The sequence below is a fragment of the Larimichthys crocea genome, unplaced genomic scaffold (genome assembly GCF_000972845.2).
Source record: "Larimichthys crocea isolate SSNF unplaced genomic scaffold, L_crocea_2.0 scaffold220, whole genome shotgun sequence".
Lineage (NCBI taxonomy): Eukaryota > Metazoa > Chordata > Actinopteri > Sciaenidae > Larimichthys > Larimichthys crocea.
Genome location: NW_020852928.1, coordinates 149,041 through 162,342, shown reverse-complemented (window position 1 = coordinate 162,342; position 13,302 = coordinate 149,041). Strand labels below are relative to the sequence as shown.

General features: G+C 43.1%; 1 protein-coding gene across 2 annotated transcripts in view; it reads left to right on the top strand.

Annotated features, from left to right (window-relative positions):
* Positions 1-2,011: 2,011 nt before the first annotated feature.
* Positions 2,012-13,302, top strand: part of zswim8 (zinc finger, SWIM-type containing 8) — a 28,090-nt gene continuing 16,799 nt past the window's right edge. For both annotated transcript variants that reach the window (XM_010738349.3, XM_010738346.3), the window contains exons 1-5: positions 2,012-3,768; positions 11,191-11,344; positions 12,307-12,401; positions 12,524-12,696; positions 13,175-13,282. In XM_010738349.3, coding sequence (XP_010736651.1) covers positions 3,591-3,768; positions 11,191-11,344; positions 12,307-12,401; positions 12,524-12,696; positions 13,175-13,282 — 708 coding nt within the window. In that variant the 5' untranslated portion in view covers positions 2,012-3,590. The remainder of the gene's footprint in view (positions 3,769-11,190; positions 11,345-12,306; positions 12,402-12,523; positions 12,697-13,174; positions 13,283-13,302) is intronic.

Genomic DNA, 13,302 nt, shown 5'->3' with positions numbered 1-13,302 from the left:
AAAAAGTTTGGGGTGCCACCAGGCTTCAGAGAGTCCATTTTTCCGCCCCCTTCACCTGATGATGATGACATTGAACACTACCTCACAATTCTTGAGAGAATGGCTAAGGTTTGATATTGATCTGAATAAGATTGAGGCTGATTGCTCTACTCATAGACAAAGAAAAAAGTGTATGGACTGCTGTGTGATCATACAGAAGACCACAAATAAAATGAAAAAATGAAAAAAAAAACTATCTTATCAAAATATGAGATTACAGAACATATGAGATTACTGGATATCCAGGAAGGAGATACCCCAAAGGAACCGTATGTAAGACTGAAAGGCAACTTTACCAAGTGGGTAAAGCCTCAAAAACGTTCCATGAGAGAGATCTCAGAGGTCATCTTCCTGGAGAATTTCCTCAGGATGTCAAAATGAGGTAAAGATGAGAGAGACTAGAACAGATGTCTGCACTGGCACACGAACAACCCTCAGATATGATTTCCTCTGCTCAGTCTTTGCTAGACTCATTTGTCAGTTACCTTGAAACTGGAACTGATTGGATTGACAGACTCAGAGCAGGAGAAATCTGTCTACACAGACCTGATCTAGCATAAAATGTAGTGTGAAAGAATATAACCCAGCTCACCACAAAAGTCTAAGAGGCTGCTGCAAGCACTAAAGCAGGGACTGGAGGTAAATCTGTACTCAAGGGGGTAATTCAATATTCATGCATTTATGGGTGATGACTGCAGTTTTCAGTTTGATTCCAAATATATCAAGTTAAAATTATTTCACACAGCTGAAAAAGCACCCAACCATAGGAATGGTGTCACCATTCCTATGGTTGGGTGCTTTTTCAGCTATTGTACATCATGTGATGACCTAGAAGTTGTAATTACACGATTTGGACACACTGTTCAATTGGCTTCAACAATTTCTGAGCCTATGCACTCAATGCTAGAGGCAAGACTGCATCACTTTGAGCATGCACACACTCGTAGGTGGATCATGAATAAACAGGTGGGCTTACTTGATTCAGGAGCATACTGACCATGCACAGTTCAGACATGGGCCTAGATTTCGACCTAGATTTGTTTACAATATGGTATTGATATATTAATTTAAGCAAAGGATTTGACAAGTTCTTCCTTCCTTCCCATCACATGTTACTATATTCACCATGAGTATATCAGGGTTTATTCATGCAGTGTGCTTCAAGTAGGTAACCAGACGCTCTGTTTTTGCTTTACTGTAGAATGGCCACCCATTAAGAACCATCATAAAAGATTTGGTATTTTTTTAGCGATACGGCCATCATCTTCACTTTCTTTGCCTCTGCCATAATGCATGGTAGACACCACTGAGACCGGTTACAATGCCTGCTTGCCCAGCTCCAGTTCTGGCATGACACTGGTGGAGCTCTCTACCAGCTGTTCTGGTCCTAAAAAAAACTTACCAGTGTAAACACCAACAGTCCCCTGTTGCTCTGAGAACCCTGTGAGGGTAGTACGGCAAACTGAGCAGAGCTGACTTGCTAACAGCAGCTATAGTAGAAGTAGTAGTAAACTAAACCAGGAAGCATTTTCTCTGTACCATGTAATCCAGTTTTACCAAAACAGTTGGTAGCGTGTGTTAAAACTTTAAAGGATGGGAGAGCATACCTGGATCAACCAAGTTACATAATAAGAACAGGTGTATGGGGTGAACAGTTGGAATGACAGAAGCAGCAGTCATCAAAACGATTCTGAAGTTGTTATTTTAAGAAAGAAAAGTTACTTAAAGTTGATTTAAACATCAAGCTGTCTAAACATGAGGGACTTTTTGAGATCTGCTTGGTGGATTTTAATGGAGCAACATAAATACATCTACCATCACTTAATACATGAAGATGAAATACACACTAATACCTGGTCTGAGCAGTCAGTGCGCTCTGACAGTATGCTGAAGTGTATTTGGTGTGTTGACACTTCGCCTGATTGCATTTTTTAAGCCGGGCTGAAAACCATCTGAAGTGCTGCCTGCCTGTAGAGAGCTGGCAACCGGAAGCTGTGATCAGCTGATGGAGGAGGCGCTCCAGGAGAGGTGAGCCATCTTCCCCCGGCAGACTGATACGCTCTCTGATAGAGCCTGGACGAGCGAGATACGGGAAATATTCTGGGGGATCCCGGTGTCATTCGGAGGCAGAGACGATTATAAGACGCCGAGACAGCCGATGTCAGTGTGGACGGAAGATAACGTGACTTGAAGGACTGATCGGAGTTTGTGCACCGGAGCTGACGGAGGAGTAAAGCAGCTTTGAACGGCAGACAGAAGGCTGCGATACTAATACAAAGAACGGAAAACACTGAGCTAGGAGTGAGGATTAACATCGAAATATGAAGCGTGTGTAATGTATGAAAATGCAAAAGTGCAGAGGGTCGCTGATGAAGCGGCATGCGGTCGTTAAAGCGCGGCAGGTGTGAAGCTTCACCGGTCCATGTAAACAAATAGCGAGTCAAGCTAGTTTAAGTTAGCCGACTGGAGCTTAGCTTTGCGCTGCTATTCCATCCAGCTAACGTGAGGTGGTCGGGTCAGAACCAAGGTAAACCGGACCGGGCGAGCCTGTCCTCACATTTCACATCCAGTTTAACCTCAGTGTGGAGGTCTGCGGCCGATGACAGCTGTTTGTGTCGTCTCGGTGTGCACTTATTAGCATAATTAGCCTCGCAGCTAACGTCGGTGTGCTAAGTGTTATTTGCATTAGCAGCCCAGCATTAGAACATAGAACCAGAACACTAAATGCGGAACAAAGAGGACGTGTGGCACTGACATGTGTGTGTGTTGACGTCCACTCGTTTAGGAATATTTTCTTATGAGAGAGTACACAGTGTGAGGACCTGGGGAGTGCTACAGTAAGGACAGCGAGCTGAACACAGAGGATGAAAACAACTTAACGACTTGGTAAAGATTGAATCAGACGGTGTGTATGGACAGCCAGCTGTATGTCGTGTGTCAGCCGCACGGTGGCTGGGTTTAGTCGGTTTGGCTCGGTTCTACTCTCCGCTGTGTTTGACAGTAACCACACTTAGCTGTGTGTGTGTGTGTGTGTGTGTGTGTGTGTGTTTGGCTCGTTTGTCCTCTCAGCAGTCGGCTACAGTGCAGTCAAACAGAGCTCCTGTTCAAAGTAACAGGCTGTAAAAGAGAAGCAGGCAGCATGGAGCGGACTGACACATCCATTTAAAGCACTCGTGTTGTAGTGTTTGAATAGAAAGCAGCTCTAAAACACAGGAGCAGTGTCGCGCAGTCGCTCTGTACTTGTAGTTTAGTGTGTGTACGTCCTTGCAGGCTGTTTAAAGGAGACCTCCGCCTCGTCACAGTTTGTATTATGGAGCTGTGTTCGAGGGCCCAGCGGTAAGCCTCTCAGCTGTGTTTTGGTTGCTAGTGGCCTCCCCTCCCCCAGCCCTCACACTCTCTTGATTCTCCCCGAGTGTTGGACACTGTTCTCGGGTTTCCAGCCCCCCCCCCCCCCCCCCCCCCCACACTCTGGTTTTTAAGAGCGAAGAAAAACAGGCCGTGGCCTCAAGTCGCAGTCCTCTGGACTCCGAAGCAGTTAAAAAGTGGATGTAATGGAACTTATGTTCGCCGAGTGGGAGGATGGGGAGAGGTTCTCCTTCGAAGACTCGGACCGGTTCGAGGAAGACTCTCTGTGCTCCTTCATCTCAGAGGCCGAGAGTCTCTGTCAGAACTGGAGGGGATGGAGGAAGCAGTCCGCCGGACCCAACTCCCCGACTGTCAAGATTAAAGGTTGAACACACACTAACATTTTCATTCATTCTCAACACTTTGCTCAGTTTCCATAGTGAGTGTGAGAGACATCAGCAGTCTTACCTGTTGCTGAAAAAACAGCATGAGAGATGCTGTTATGTAGTTAATATACAAATCAACAGAAAGTTAGTTTGCTCATATTCCAAACACTGTGGCTGTAAGTGATATTACTGCAGCTCAGACGTCCATCTGTGTCACGGTGCATATGTTTGAAACCACACTGACATGTTAGTCACAGAGTCAGTCAACAGACTCCCTGATCTGAAAACCTTTCTGGAAGAACTCTCGTACTGTGTGTTTTCATCATTATGAGCGTTGCAGTGTCTTGGGAATGTGTAACCCACTGGCTACAGATGCCTCACAGCAACCTTAGGCTTCTTCTCTGGGGTTATTCTCCAGAGACTCCTCCGTGTTCCTGTTTACTAAAGCCATCAACGAGCAGAAAGTCTGCGTGCAACAGGAACAGCAACCAGTGCTGCTGGTGAGTGACACTAGTTGCTTTCACAGGCGGTGTTTTACTCTTTGAATTAAAAATTGAAAACCAATCGAAATGAAAAGCAGGATCAGGAGAACCACACAAAATGACACAGCGTAGTTTACCGCTTCTCGAGATCGGGAAAAGTCTAATAATACCCCAGCTACTGCTAAAATGAAGCTCCAAAATAATCGTCTACACTTAATAAAATACATCCATGATGATAAATCTAACACTGTGATTGTTTATCCAGTGTTTCTGACTTGTCGACCACTCAGAGGCAGAGTAGGGTGGCTTTCTCGTCCTGCCCGTGTGAAAAATAATGCGCATGACAAACATTGCAGTTCCTATTGTTGTCCACTTGAGGCTGGCTCCGGACGTGTCAGTCTCCATAAGTCCCCATGTTAAAATGTCCGCTTTGATTGACAGGTAGGTGCCACTGTAAGTGCTTTGTTTGAGCACCCAGGCATCATTCAGCCCATCTCAGCTCCACCCATGCTTCACCTCTTTGCCCATTTCTGGATTAACTAGGAGGCGGCACAAGCTTCACAACATCTCTTCAGAAACCTGTGGACTGTTTATAGTCTATGCTGACTACACGGTGTGCGAAGGAACAACATGAGACTGACCCTGCAAAACAATTGTATTGTCGCAGTTGGCATCACATCTGCGATATTGTGGTTTTTGTGACAACCCTTACATGTGATAGTCTTTACAAATCAAGACTCAATAATGAAATAAGAGCAGAGCTGTCAGTGCAGAAAAAAAAATTGAAATTGAAATCGAATCATGACTTTAATATCAAAAATCAAGTTGATTGTGACATCCTGGCTTGTAAATTTTTCTATTTTTTCTATTTTTTAAATTACACTGAATGACGACAATTACCCACATGATGTTCAGTAAGAGATTCCAAACCCAACGTGTCCCCCGAATGTCTTGCCTTCAGTCGTTTCTTAACAAAGAGTAATGAAAGCACCAAGTGCTCGATGCAGCTCCATCTAAATCAGAGGTTTTTACGGGAGCTGGCTTTAGTTTCTGTACAGACTGTGGAGGATGAAAACTCTTGTTGACATAAAAGTACACAGCATATTGGACCCAAGCGGTTCAAAAACTTCAAACTATCTTTTTGCATGGATGTGATGTGAATTTCTGTTTGTAAAGAGTGTGCACGGTAAAAAGTTCCAGGGTGTCATGTCACCTGCAGCTCCGACTGCAGCCTCCACGCTGAAGTTCTTGCAGCTCATCTAACAGCTCACTGTGGCTGCTGCTTGTTTGAACCTTTCTCCCTGTGATATTAAAACTGGCCCACTGACAGGCGGAGTAGCTGACACTTTTTTAGATGATTTTTTTGGGCATTGTATTAGAAAGGAACAGGTGAACAGGTGAGCCACTGAGGTGTTCTGGACAGGACCATCAGCTGACAGATTGTCTCTGGTCTTGTTATGGCCACATGTGAGAACATGGAAGCACTGAGTACTGTTCTAAGGTCTCTCAGCTGTCAAACTTCATCCAAAATGTACCTGAGAATGAGTCTGTAAGGCAGCCCAACCCAGGCTTTAAACTGCCTGCCAAGAAAGATTTCATCAATATCTGCAGAATATTGTGGATGATATATGAATGGCTCATCAGAGAGCTACAAAGAAAGAGGCAGATAGACAGACATTCAAAAGAACTAATAAATTAGCACTGATCAGATGTAAAGTAAAGAATAAAGAGTAAATCAGACTGATCCTATTAAAGTTCCCATGAAAGGAACAGAGCGATTATAGTCTGAGTAATAATGTCACTTGATTGATTATGATTGTGACCTGCATAGTCAGTTTTAGTAAAAATACCACCAATTAGTAGCAGTGATACTAATTAAGGTTGCATTACATGCAGGTCAAAGTCATTTAAAATGGTGCAGGGTTCCTTTTCCTGCGTTGTTTCTGTTGGTTAGGTTGCGATGACAGATCGCCTCTTACCTCAGCACTTCTTTGAAGTGTCAAACTCTTGGTTTAGCTGAGCCTTTATGATGAAGCAGAATGCTATTGCTAACTTCTTGAGGTTCCATCTCAGGGTAGGACAGCTAGCTGAATGGCTAACCTAGCCCAGATAGCGAACAGCAGCTAAACTAGAGTCCATCAGAAAACTCCTGGGCGGCCTCCATCTCTCTCTTATTCAGTCTTCCAATTGGAGAGTTGTGTTCGTGTCACATGATGAATATAAGTCCAATATTTGCTGTTTCTTTGGATCTGGTTTGGTCACAACAAGCCAGACAGATATGTGGTTCAGCTAGTTCCTGACTTTGCTTGCTGCTGCTAGAAATCATCTTGACGACAGCATGGAGACTGAACAGTGCAATCAAATCAATAATCTCAAAGAGACATAAAAGCTCATTTCAGTACACACAGTACAGAGTCACTGCAAGTGAGTCCTTCATTCAATGTAGTGATTTGATTGAGTGTTACATCGACGATATCAATCAGTGATGTTTGAAGTTCTCATTTACTTTCTGATATGTGCACATGGAGAGCCAGCTCTTTAATGCAATCGTCTGCTCAGCCAAATAGAACAGAGGTTTCACCTTCTGAACAGCAGATGTCAAATATGAGGAGAGAATCATTCTACAACATGCAGTGTTTTCAGGAGCATAACATGGAGCACATAACGGAGACAGGTGTGTTCAAAACCTGTCGGCCATCTGTCAGGCAGCTGAAAAAACTCTTGGGGGGGAGGGGGACGGTAACAAATATGGTATGGGCAGGTATACGGTGTGTTCTCATCAGGGGAAACTTGTGTGCCCCAGAGACAGCAGCAGCAATTAAAGCAGCATGTGGCGAAGCCTATAGTTCGTAATCATTAATGAGCTTATTGGACACAAGCAGTTCGGTTCTCAAGACGGTGTGGCCACATTTCTGCTAGTGTGCGTCCGACGTGTGCCTGCCATCCTCAAGTGTGGGGGAGAGAGGTGGTGAGACAAGAAACATTTCAATCTTCTTTACACAGACTTAAAGACAGTATAAATGTATGGGCTGCAGCTTTCTTATGTTGGTTATTAGTCTGTAAAATTTCAGTCAGTGGTGAAAATAGCCTTCAGAATTTCCAAGAGCCAAAGGTGATGTCTTTAAATGTCACAAGATATTGAAGATACAATGATATAAAATGTGTTTCATTAGTAAATTTGAAGCACCACTTGGATTTGCAGCTATGCTCTCACCTGAATGCCTTAAATGTCACCAAGCAGGTAATGAAGAAGCTGTCGCACAACAAAGTAATTGAATGAACCATTATTGGACTGCGCTGTACAGAGAGCCCTACATTGACTTCAAACGGCCCAGGAAGTAGTTTGTAACCAAACTCTTCTCTTGAAAAGAACGGGTTCACTCCATTTTCTGCCGTCAGGACAGAGGCTGCGAAGAGCAGCCCGAGTGTTTGAAATGGGGGAGGAAATCTTTACCGGTGAGAGGAGGGACACAAAGACAGCATGGCACAGTCAGCATAACTGCCACACCAATTCACTGAGCTGCCTGTGACAGTAATTGTTGGTGGAAGCTGAACAAGTGGAGCAGATATTCCCACTTCATCCATTCATCAATCTAATCCTCCACACCAAAATAAAGACCGATCGATAATTATTAAAGAGCGAGGCGGGCTTTGTGGAGCGGTGTCAGTACTGTTTGGGGGTTCTTTTTTATCAGCTGAGTGCTCAAAGTAAACCAACCCGCCACTTAAACAGAGCAGAGGACCTGGTGTTTATAACAGCGCAGGCAGCTTTTAAACAATGAGCAGATCCCACCCGGCACACCATAGGTGTACGTCAGTGCACTAATGGAGTGCACCCTGTGGAGAGGAATGGACAGAGGGAGGAAACGAGGAAGGCAGCAAGACAACAAGTGATCCAGTGAAAAGACATCAGCTAGCTACAAAGGAACAGCTGTTGAAGTGGCTTCCCCCTGTGCTGACACCTGATTGGTGGAGAGCTAGCTGTCATTCACCTGCCACAGCCAATTATAGAGCGGCAACATGAACTCTGTTACTACCCAGCCAGTTTTAGCTCTTTGCTGTTGGACAGTCAGACTGTCCCAGTTTCTTACTATACAGTAACGCTGTAATGTACACAACATGCAGATGGTAATCTGCACACATATTATTAATTCATTGTTGTTCATAAGATAAGCCAGGCTGCACTTTTAGAATACTACCACTGATTTCAAAGACAGCAAATCCTCTGATGTAATCCTAAAGACTGAGTACTTCGCCATTTATTCATGAGCTGCTGCACAAAAGGAAAGCATTGCATTTATATTTCCTGCCATGAGTGGAACAGATAAGTTAATAGTACAGCAGCAGTAATAGTCAGCTGTATTTATAGACTTGAAAATGATATGTAAAATGAATGTTAGCATATTTTACATGAAAGTTAACAGACATTTGTCTCTTGAATTACTTCCATCATAAATACTTCATAGCAGTAGTCACTGATTTCATTGAGGCTGACAAATTTTCAGTACAAGCAACAATACCAACAATACATATTTAAATTAATATACAATATACAATTAAAAAAATGTATATATATATGTATGTATAAAATGTAAAATGTAACACAAAGCAGCTATGGGTAAAAAGATCTAATGAGTTCGTTTGAAACACATACATGTTCATATGTTGTTCAGTGCTTTGTTGAGTGATGTCGGTAGTACTCCATAAGCTCATTAAAGAGTGCATCATCATCATCAGTCCACTCAGGACGCTCAGACTGAGCTCTGTCTTCCTGAAAATGACACGCAGACTTCACTTTAGTGGTCCAGGTGTGTGTGTATATGTGTGTCTTTAATTAATTTTTTACACCTCTTTATATGATTTGGCCAGATGGAAATGTGTAATCTTTCCTAAGAAATAATTTCCTAAGAATTAGGTGAACTCCACTCATGTCAGTCCACGTCGTTAGTCCACGACATGTGAGTCAGACAAAATGGCTTTTGTCCTGGAGGTAGGACTTGAACTGTAGAACCAGAGTCCAGTTCAGCAGGATTAGGACTGAGATGGTGCCTGGATTAGTTTCTACATAAATTCAGGAGTCTAATGAGAGCAGTCCTACTGCTGTGAGTAAAGGAAGGAAGGAAGACCAGGTTTGCTTGGGCACGATTCATGATGTTTGAGTTTACATTGGATCAATTATCTTGCAGCAAATGCTACAGTTTTTAACAGAATTCAGCCTTTGCTAAATGAACTAGCCACGTTTGTAACAGTAAAGGCTTCATTTGTATGCACATGATGGTGTTTATGTGTACCTCTGCTCAGCTTTGTTGTCTTTGTTCTCAGCTGTATGTCTTTCTCTGTGAGTACATTGTGAGCCATGAAAAAACTGGAGTCAAATTCCTTCAATGTGTACACATACTTGGCCAATATAGTAGATTCTGATTTCCACCACCTGGCTTAGCTCACCGATTTACTCCCACATAACGTATGAGTGATGCTGGTCTGCTCGTCTTGATGGGTTTCCCATGGCCTATAACCATGAGCCCCTGTGCCTTTACACCACGCATGGCATTATATGAACAGAGTACTTTCCTCCATATATGGTAAACAGAAGCACAAGTAGTGGCTTGGAAATGAGGTCTGTAATCTGAGACCCATCACTTTTTCTTCTCTCAGTGGCAGACCACTGCGCTCTCAATAAGACTCATTGTGTCAGTCATTGTGCTTATGCTGCCCTTTCTTCTGGAGACGGCTCCCTCGCCACACACACACAACACACACGCGCGCACACAGTCTGATTTGATATATTTGTTAGTCACAGGTTTTTGTATAATCAGTATTTTATACTGTAACAAAATCACAACTGTGTAGCTGTGCTGGCCCCCAGAGGATGTTAGGTACATTACACTCTGATAGTAAATCGATGATTTTGCTGTTCTTAGGGTCTTGTAAACACAGGACTAGTGTTAGAGCTTGATGTCATCCTGTGAAAACAAAGAAACAACACTGAAAACAGTCAGAGCGGATCCAAAGACTCAAGTCTTTTTATTTTTATACTGTAACCCAATATCACAAATCACAGTTAGCCTCAAGGGGCTTTACAATGTGTACAGCATGTCATGGCTTCTGTCAGGAGACTCGTGATTCAGATTGGGGAAAAAGTGGAAAAGATTCAGGCAGACTAGGGATCCTCTGCAAAAATTATGATGACTAATAGATAAACTAGTTCTATACAGACACACACACACACACACACACACACACACACACACACACACACACACACACACACACAAGCCAAGGGGACCTCACTGAAATTGTTGTAGCCAAGACCACCAAAACCAAGACGACTTGGTCATGACTTGGTCTTGGTTTTGGCCAAGTCATGACCAAAACCAGAGAGTATCAAGACTGAGACAAGAACAAGGCAGGGCAAGACCAAGTCAAGACCACCATTAACAGCGACAACATTTTAAAATTAGAAACAAGTTATTGGTTGCATTTGAAGCAGAAAGTTTGAGATTAGTCTCAAATACTACAGCAGTGTGGGTGTATGATGTGTTAAAGTTCTTCTTAAGGAGCATGAATGAAGGACAAATGAGAGAAGAAATCTTCTCACCACATCTTCTAACAGTCTGTAGATTTGAAGACTTCTTTCTTTAAAGAATGATATCAGTGGAGTGTCTGGTTTTTGCTGACCTCCAGCAGTTGTGTCAGTACATGGTGACATCACTGTTGGGGATTGGTTACAGGTGAAGTTCAGTCTCTTTCACCTCTGAAACCTTCAGATGGAGCTGAGGAACACTGAACACTGCTGTTCAACACTGTGTCAGTTAGCTGAGGTCATTCAATCAACGGCGTGCAGTAATGACAGTATACAGACTATACCAACGATTCAGTCTTTCTTGTTCAATCCAGCTGACCAAGCTAGTCTCCCTCTCCTCTGTGGTGTTCTTCAGATGGCCAGGTGATTCCACTGGTGGAGTTGTCAGCAAAGCAGGTAGCGTTCCACATCCCTTTTGAGGTGGTGGAGAAGGTCTACCCCCCTGTCCCAGAACAGCTCCAGCTTCGCATCGCCTACTGGAGCTTCCCTGAGAATGAGGAGGACATCAGGTAAGACCACTGTGTTTTTTTATGTCTACCTTTTATTATGTTGGGGAAGTGACAATCATGTAAACTTGACACTTGAAAAGACTTTGCTGATACTCTGCCAGCCATGAGAGGTTTTTCACCTCTTTTAAAATGTTGCATCTAATTGATGCAAAGAAAACACACCGACTCCGAACCACAAAACTTTATTTTTAAAAATAAAACTGTTTATATATTGTTCTCATTTCAGCAACAGGTAGCACACAGACTCCTCTGCAGTCAGTCTGCATCGATTTTACTGTGTCTTTTTTTAAGAGAGGGCTTCAAAATAAGAAAAGTTGATCTCGTTATAGTTGCAGTTGACTTGTGTGTGATTGTTGAGTGTAATACCAGCAAACCCCATGGGCAATATAGTGAAGCACCTGATAGTGAAACAATGCCCACAGACAACTTGTGGCAAAGAACAACCGTGTTCCAGAAGAGTAACGTTTGTAATGTTCCAATAGTTCTCCTGTCTCCAACAGAGAAAAATACATTATTCTGATCCAAGTAACCCATTTTTATCTTCATTTAATAGTCCAACTGCTGGCTACACAGTTCCCAGATATTTCTAGATTGCACAGCTTCACTGTCAGTACCATTATGTGTATATGTGGCAAAAGAATGCAAAATAAATGATGGGTTCTTGAGGAAAAAAGAAACGTCTTGTCTTATCAGCATTAAACACATGGGTTTGAGCTTTCTACAGAAACGCCTGAAGAATGTTAAAGATATAAGAACAAGGCTGGCCGGCATCTTTCTTAACATTCTGGCATCATCTTATGTCCATGTGTATACCACAAACTCTGAACAGGGACATAGGCTTATAAAATAGATGGAGGGATGGATGGATGAACAGGATTTGCCATTGTAGATTGACTTATTTTGATTCACTAATTTGGTTCTCTTCATCTTCCCTTCACATCTTCCTTTGTCTCCTGCTGCAGGTTATATTCCTGCCTTGCTAACGGTAGTCCAGATGAATTCCAACGTGGAGAGCAGCTCTACAGGATCAGAGCTGTCAAAGACCCGCTGCAGATCGGTGGGTTGAGTCTCATAGAGACAGACATATTGAAGACACTGTACAGTATATAAGAACTTTCTTTGTCAAGCACATTCCTGTTGATTTTTCTCTGTCTGCCTTTCTGTGTCTCTTGTCATTAGGCTTCCATCTCAGTGCCACAGTGGTGTCTGGTCAGGCTGGTCAGCCTAAAGGAGCCTACAACGTGGCCGTCATGTTTGACCGCTGCCGCATTACTTCCTGCAGCTGCACCTGTGGCGCCGGGGCCAAATGGTGTGCCCATGTGGTCGCACTCTGCCTCTTTAGGATCCATAATGTGAGGAACTCTACCAGTCCATATCACATTTTATGAAATCAGTCGATCTCATTTTATGAGCAGAAAGCCAAAATATAATAATAGTAAATATAGACCACAGGATGTACCATCAGATGGGGAGGAGGTGGATCAAAGTGGGCTGAAATAATTAGTGATTAATCTTGAAAGAAAATCTATGAATGGAAAAACCTTTGTTTTTGCTGCAGCGCCGGATCCAGTCCGAACGCAGCCTTAGTCTGTTGGTCATCTCAAAAATATAATTAAATACAATAATAAATAATTCCGTTAACTAGTTAATAATAATAGTCTAATATTAAGAAATAAATTTAAACTGTACCGTTAAGCTCTGATCAGTTGATAATGGAACAGAAAAAAGCCCTTAATTCCATCTTGGATCATTCTGGCGTTCTGCCTAGAGGGAACTGAGTATGAGTTTGTGCTCATTGCAGTGTCTCTGTGTCTGTGTGTGTTCCTGCAGGCATCAGCAGTGTGTCTGAGAGCTCCTGTCTCTGAGTCTTTGTCCAGGCTGCAGAGGGACCAGCTCCAAAAGTTTGCCCAGTACCTCATCAGTGAGCTGCCTCAGCAGGTAACATCTCAAACCAGACG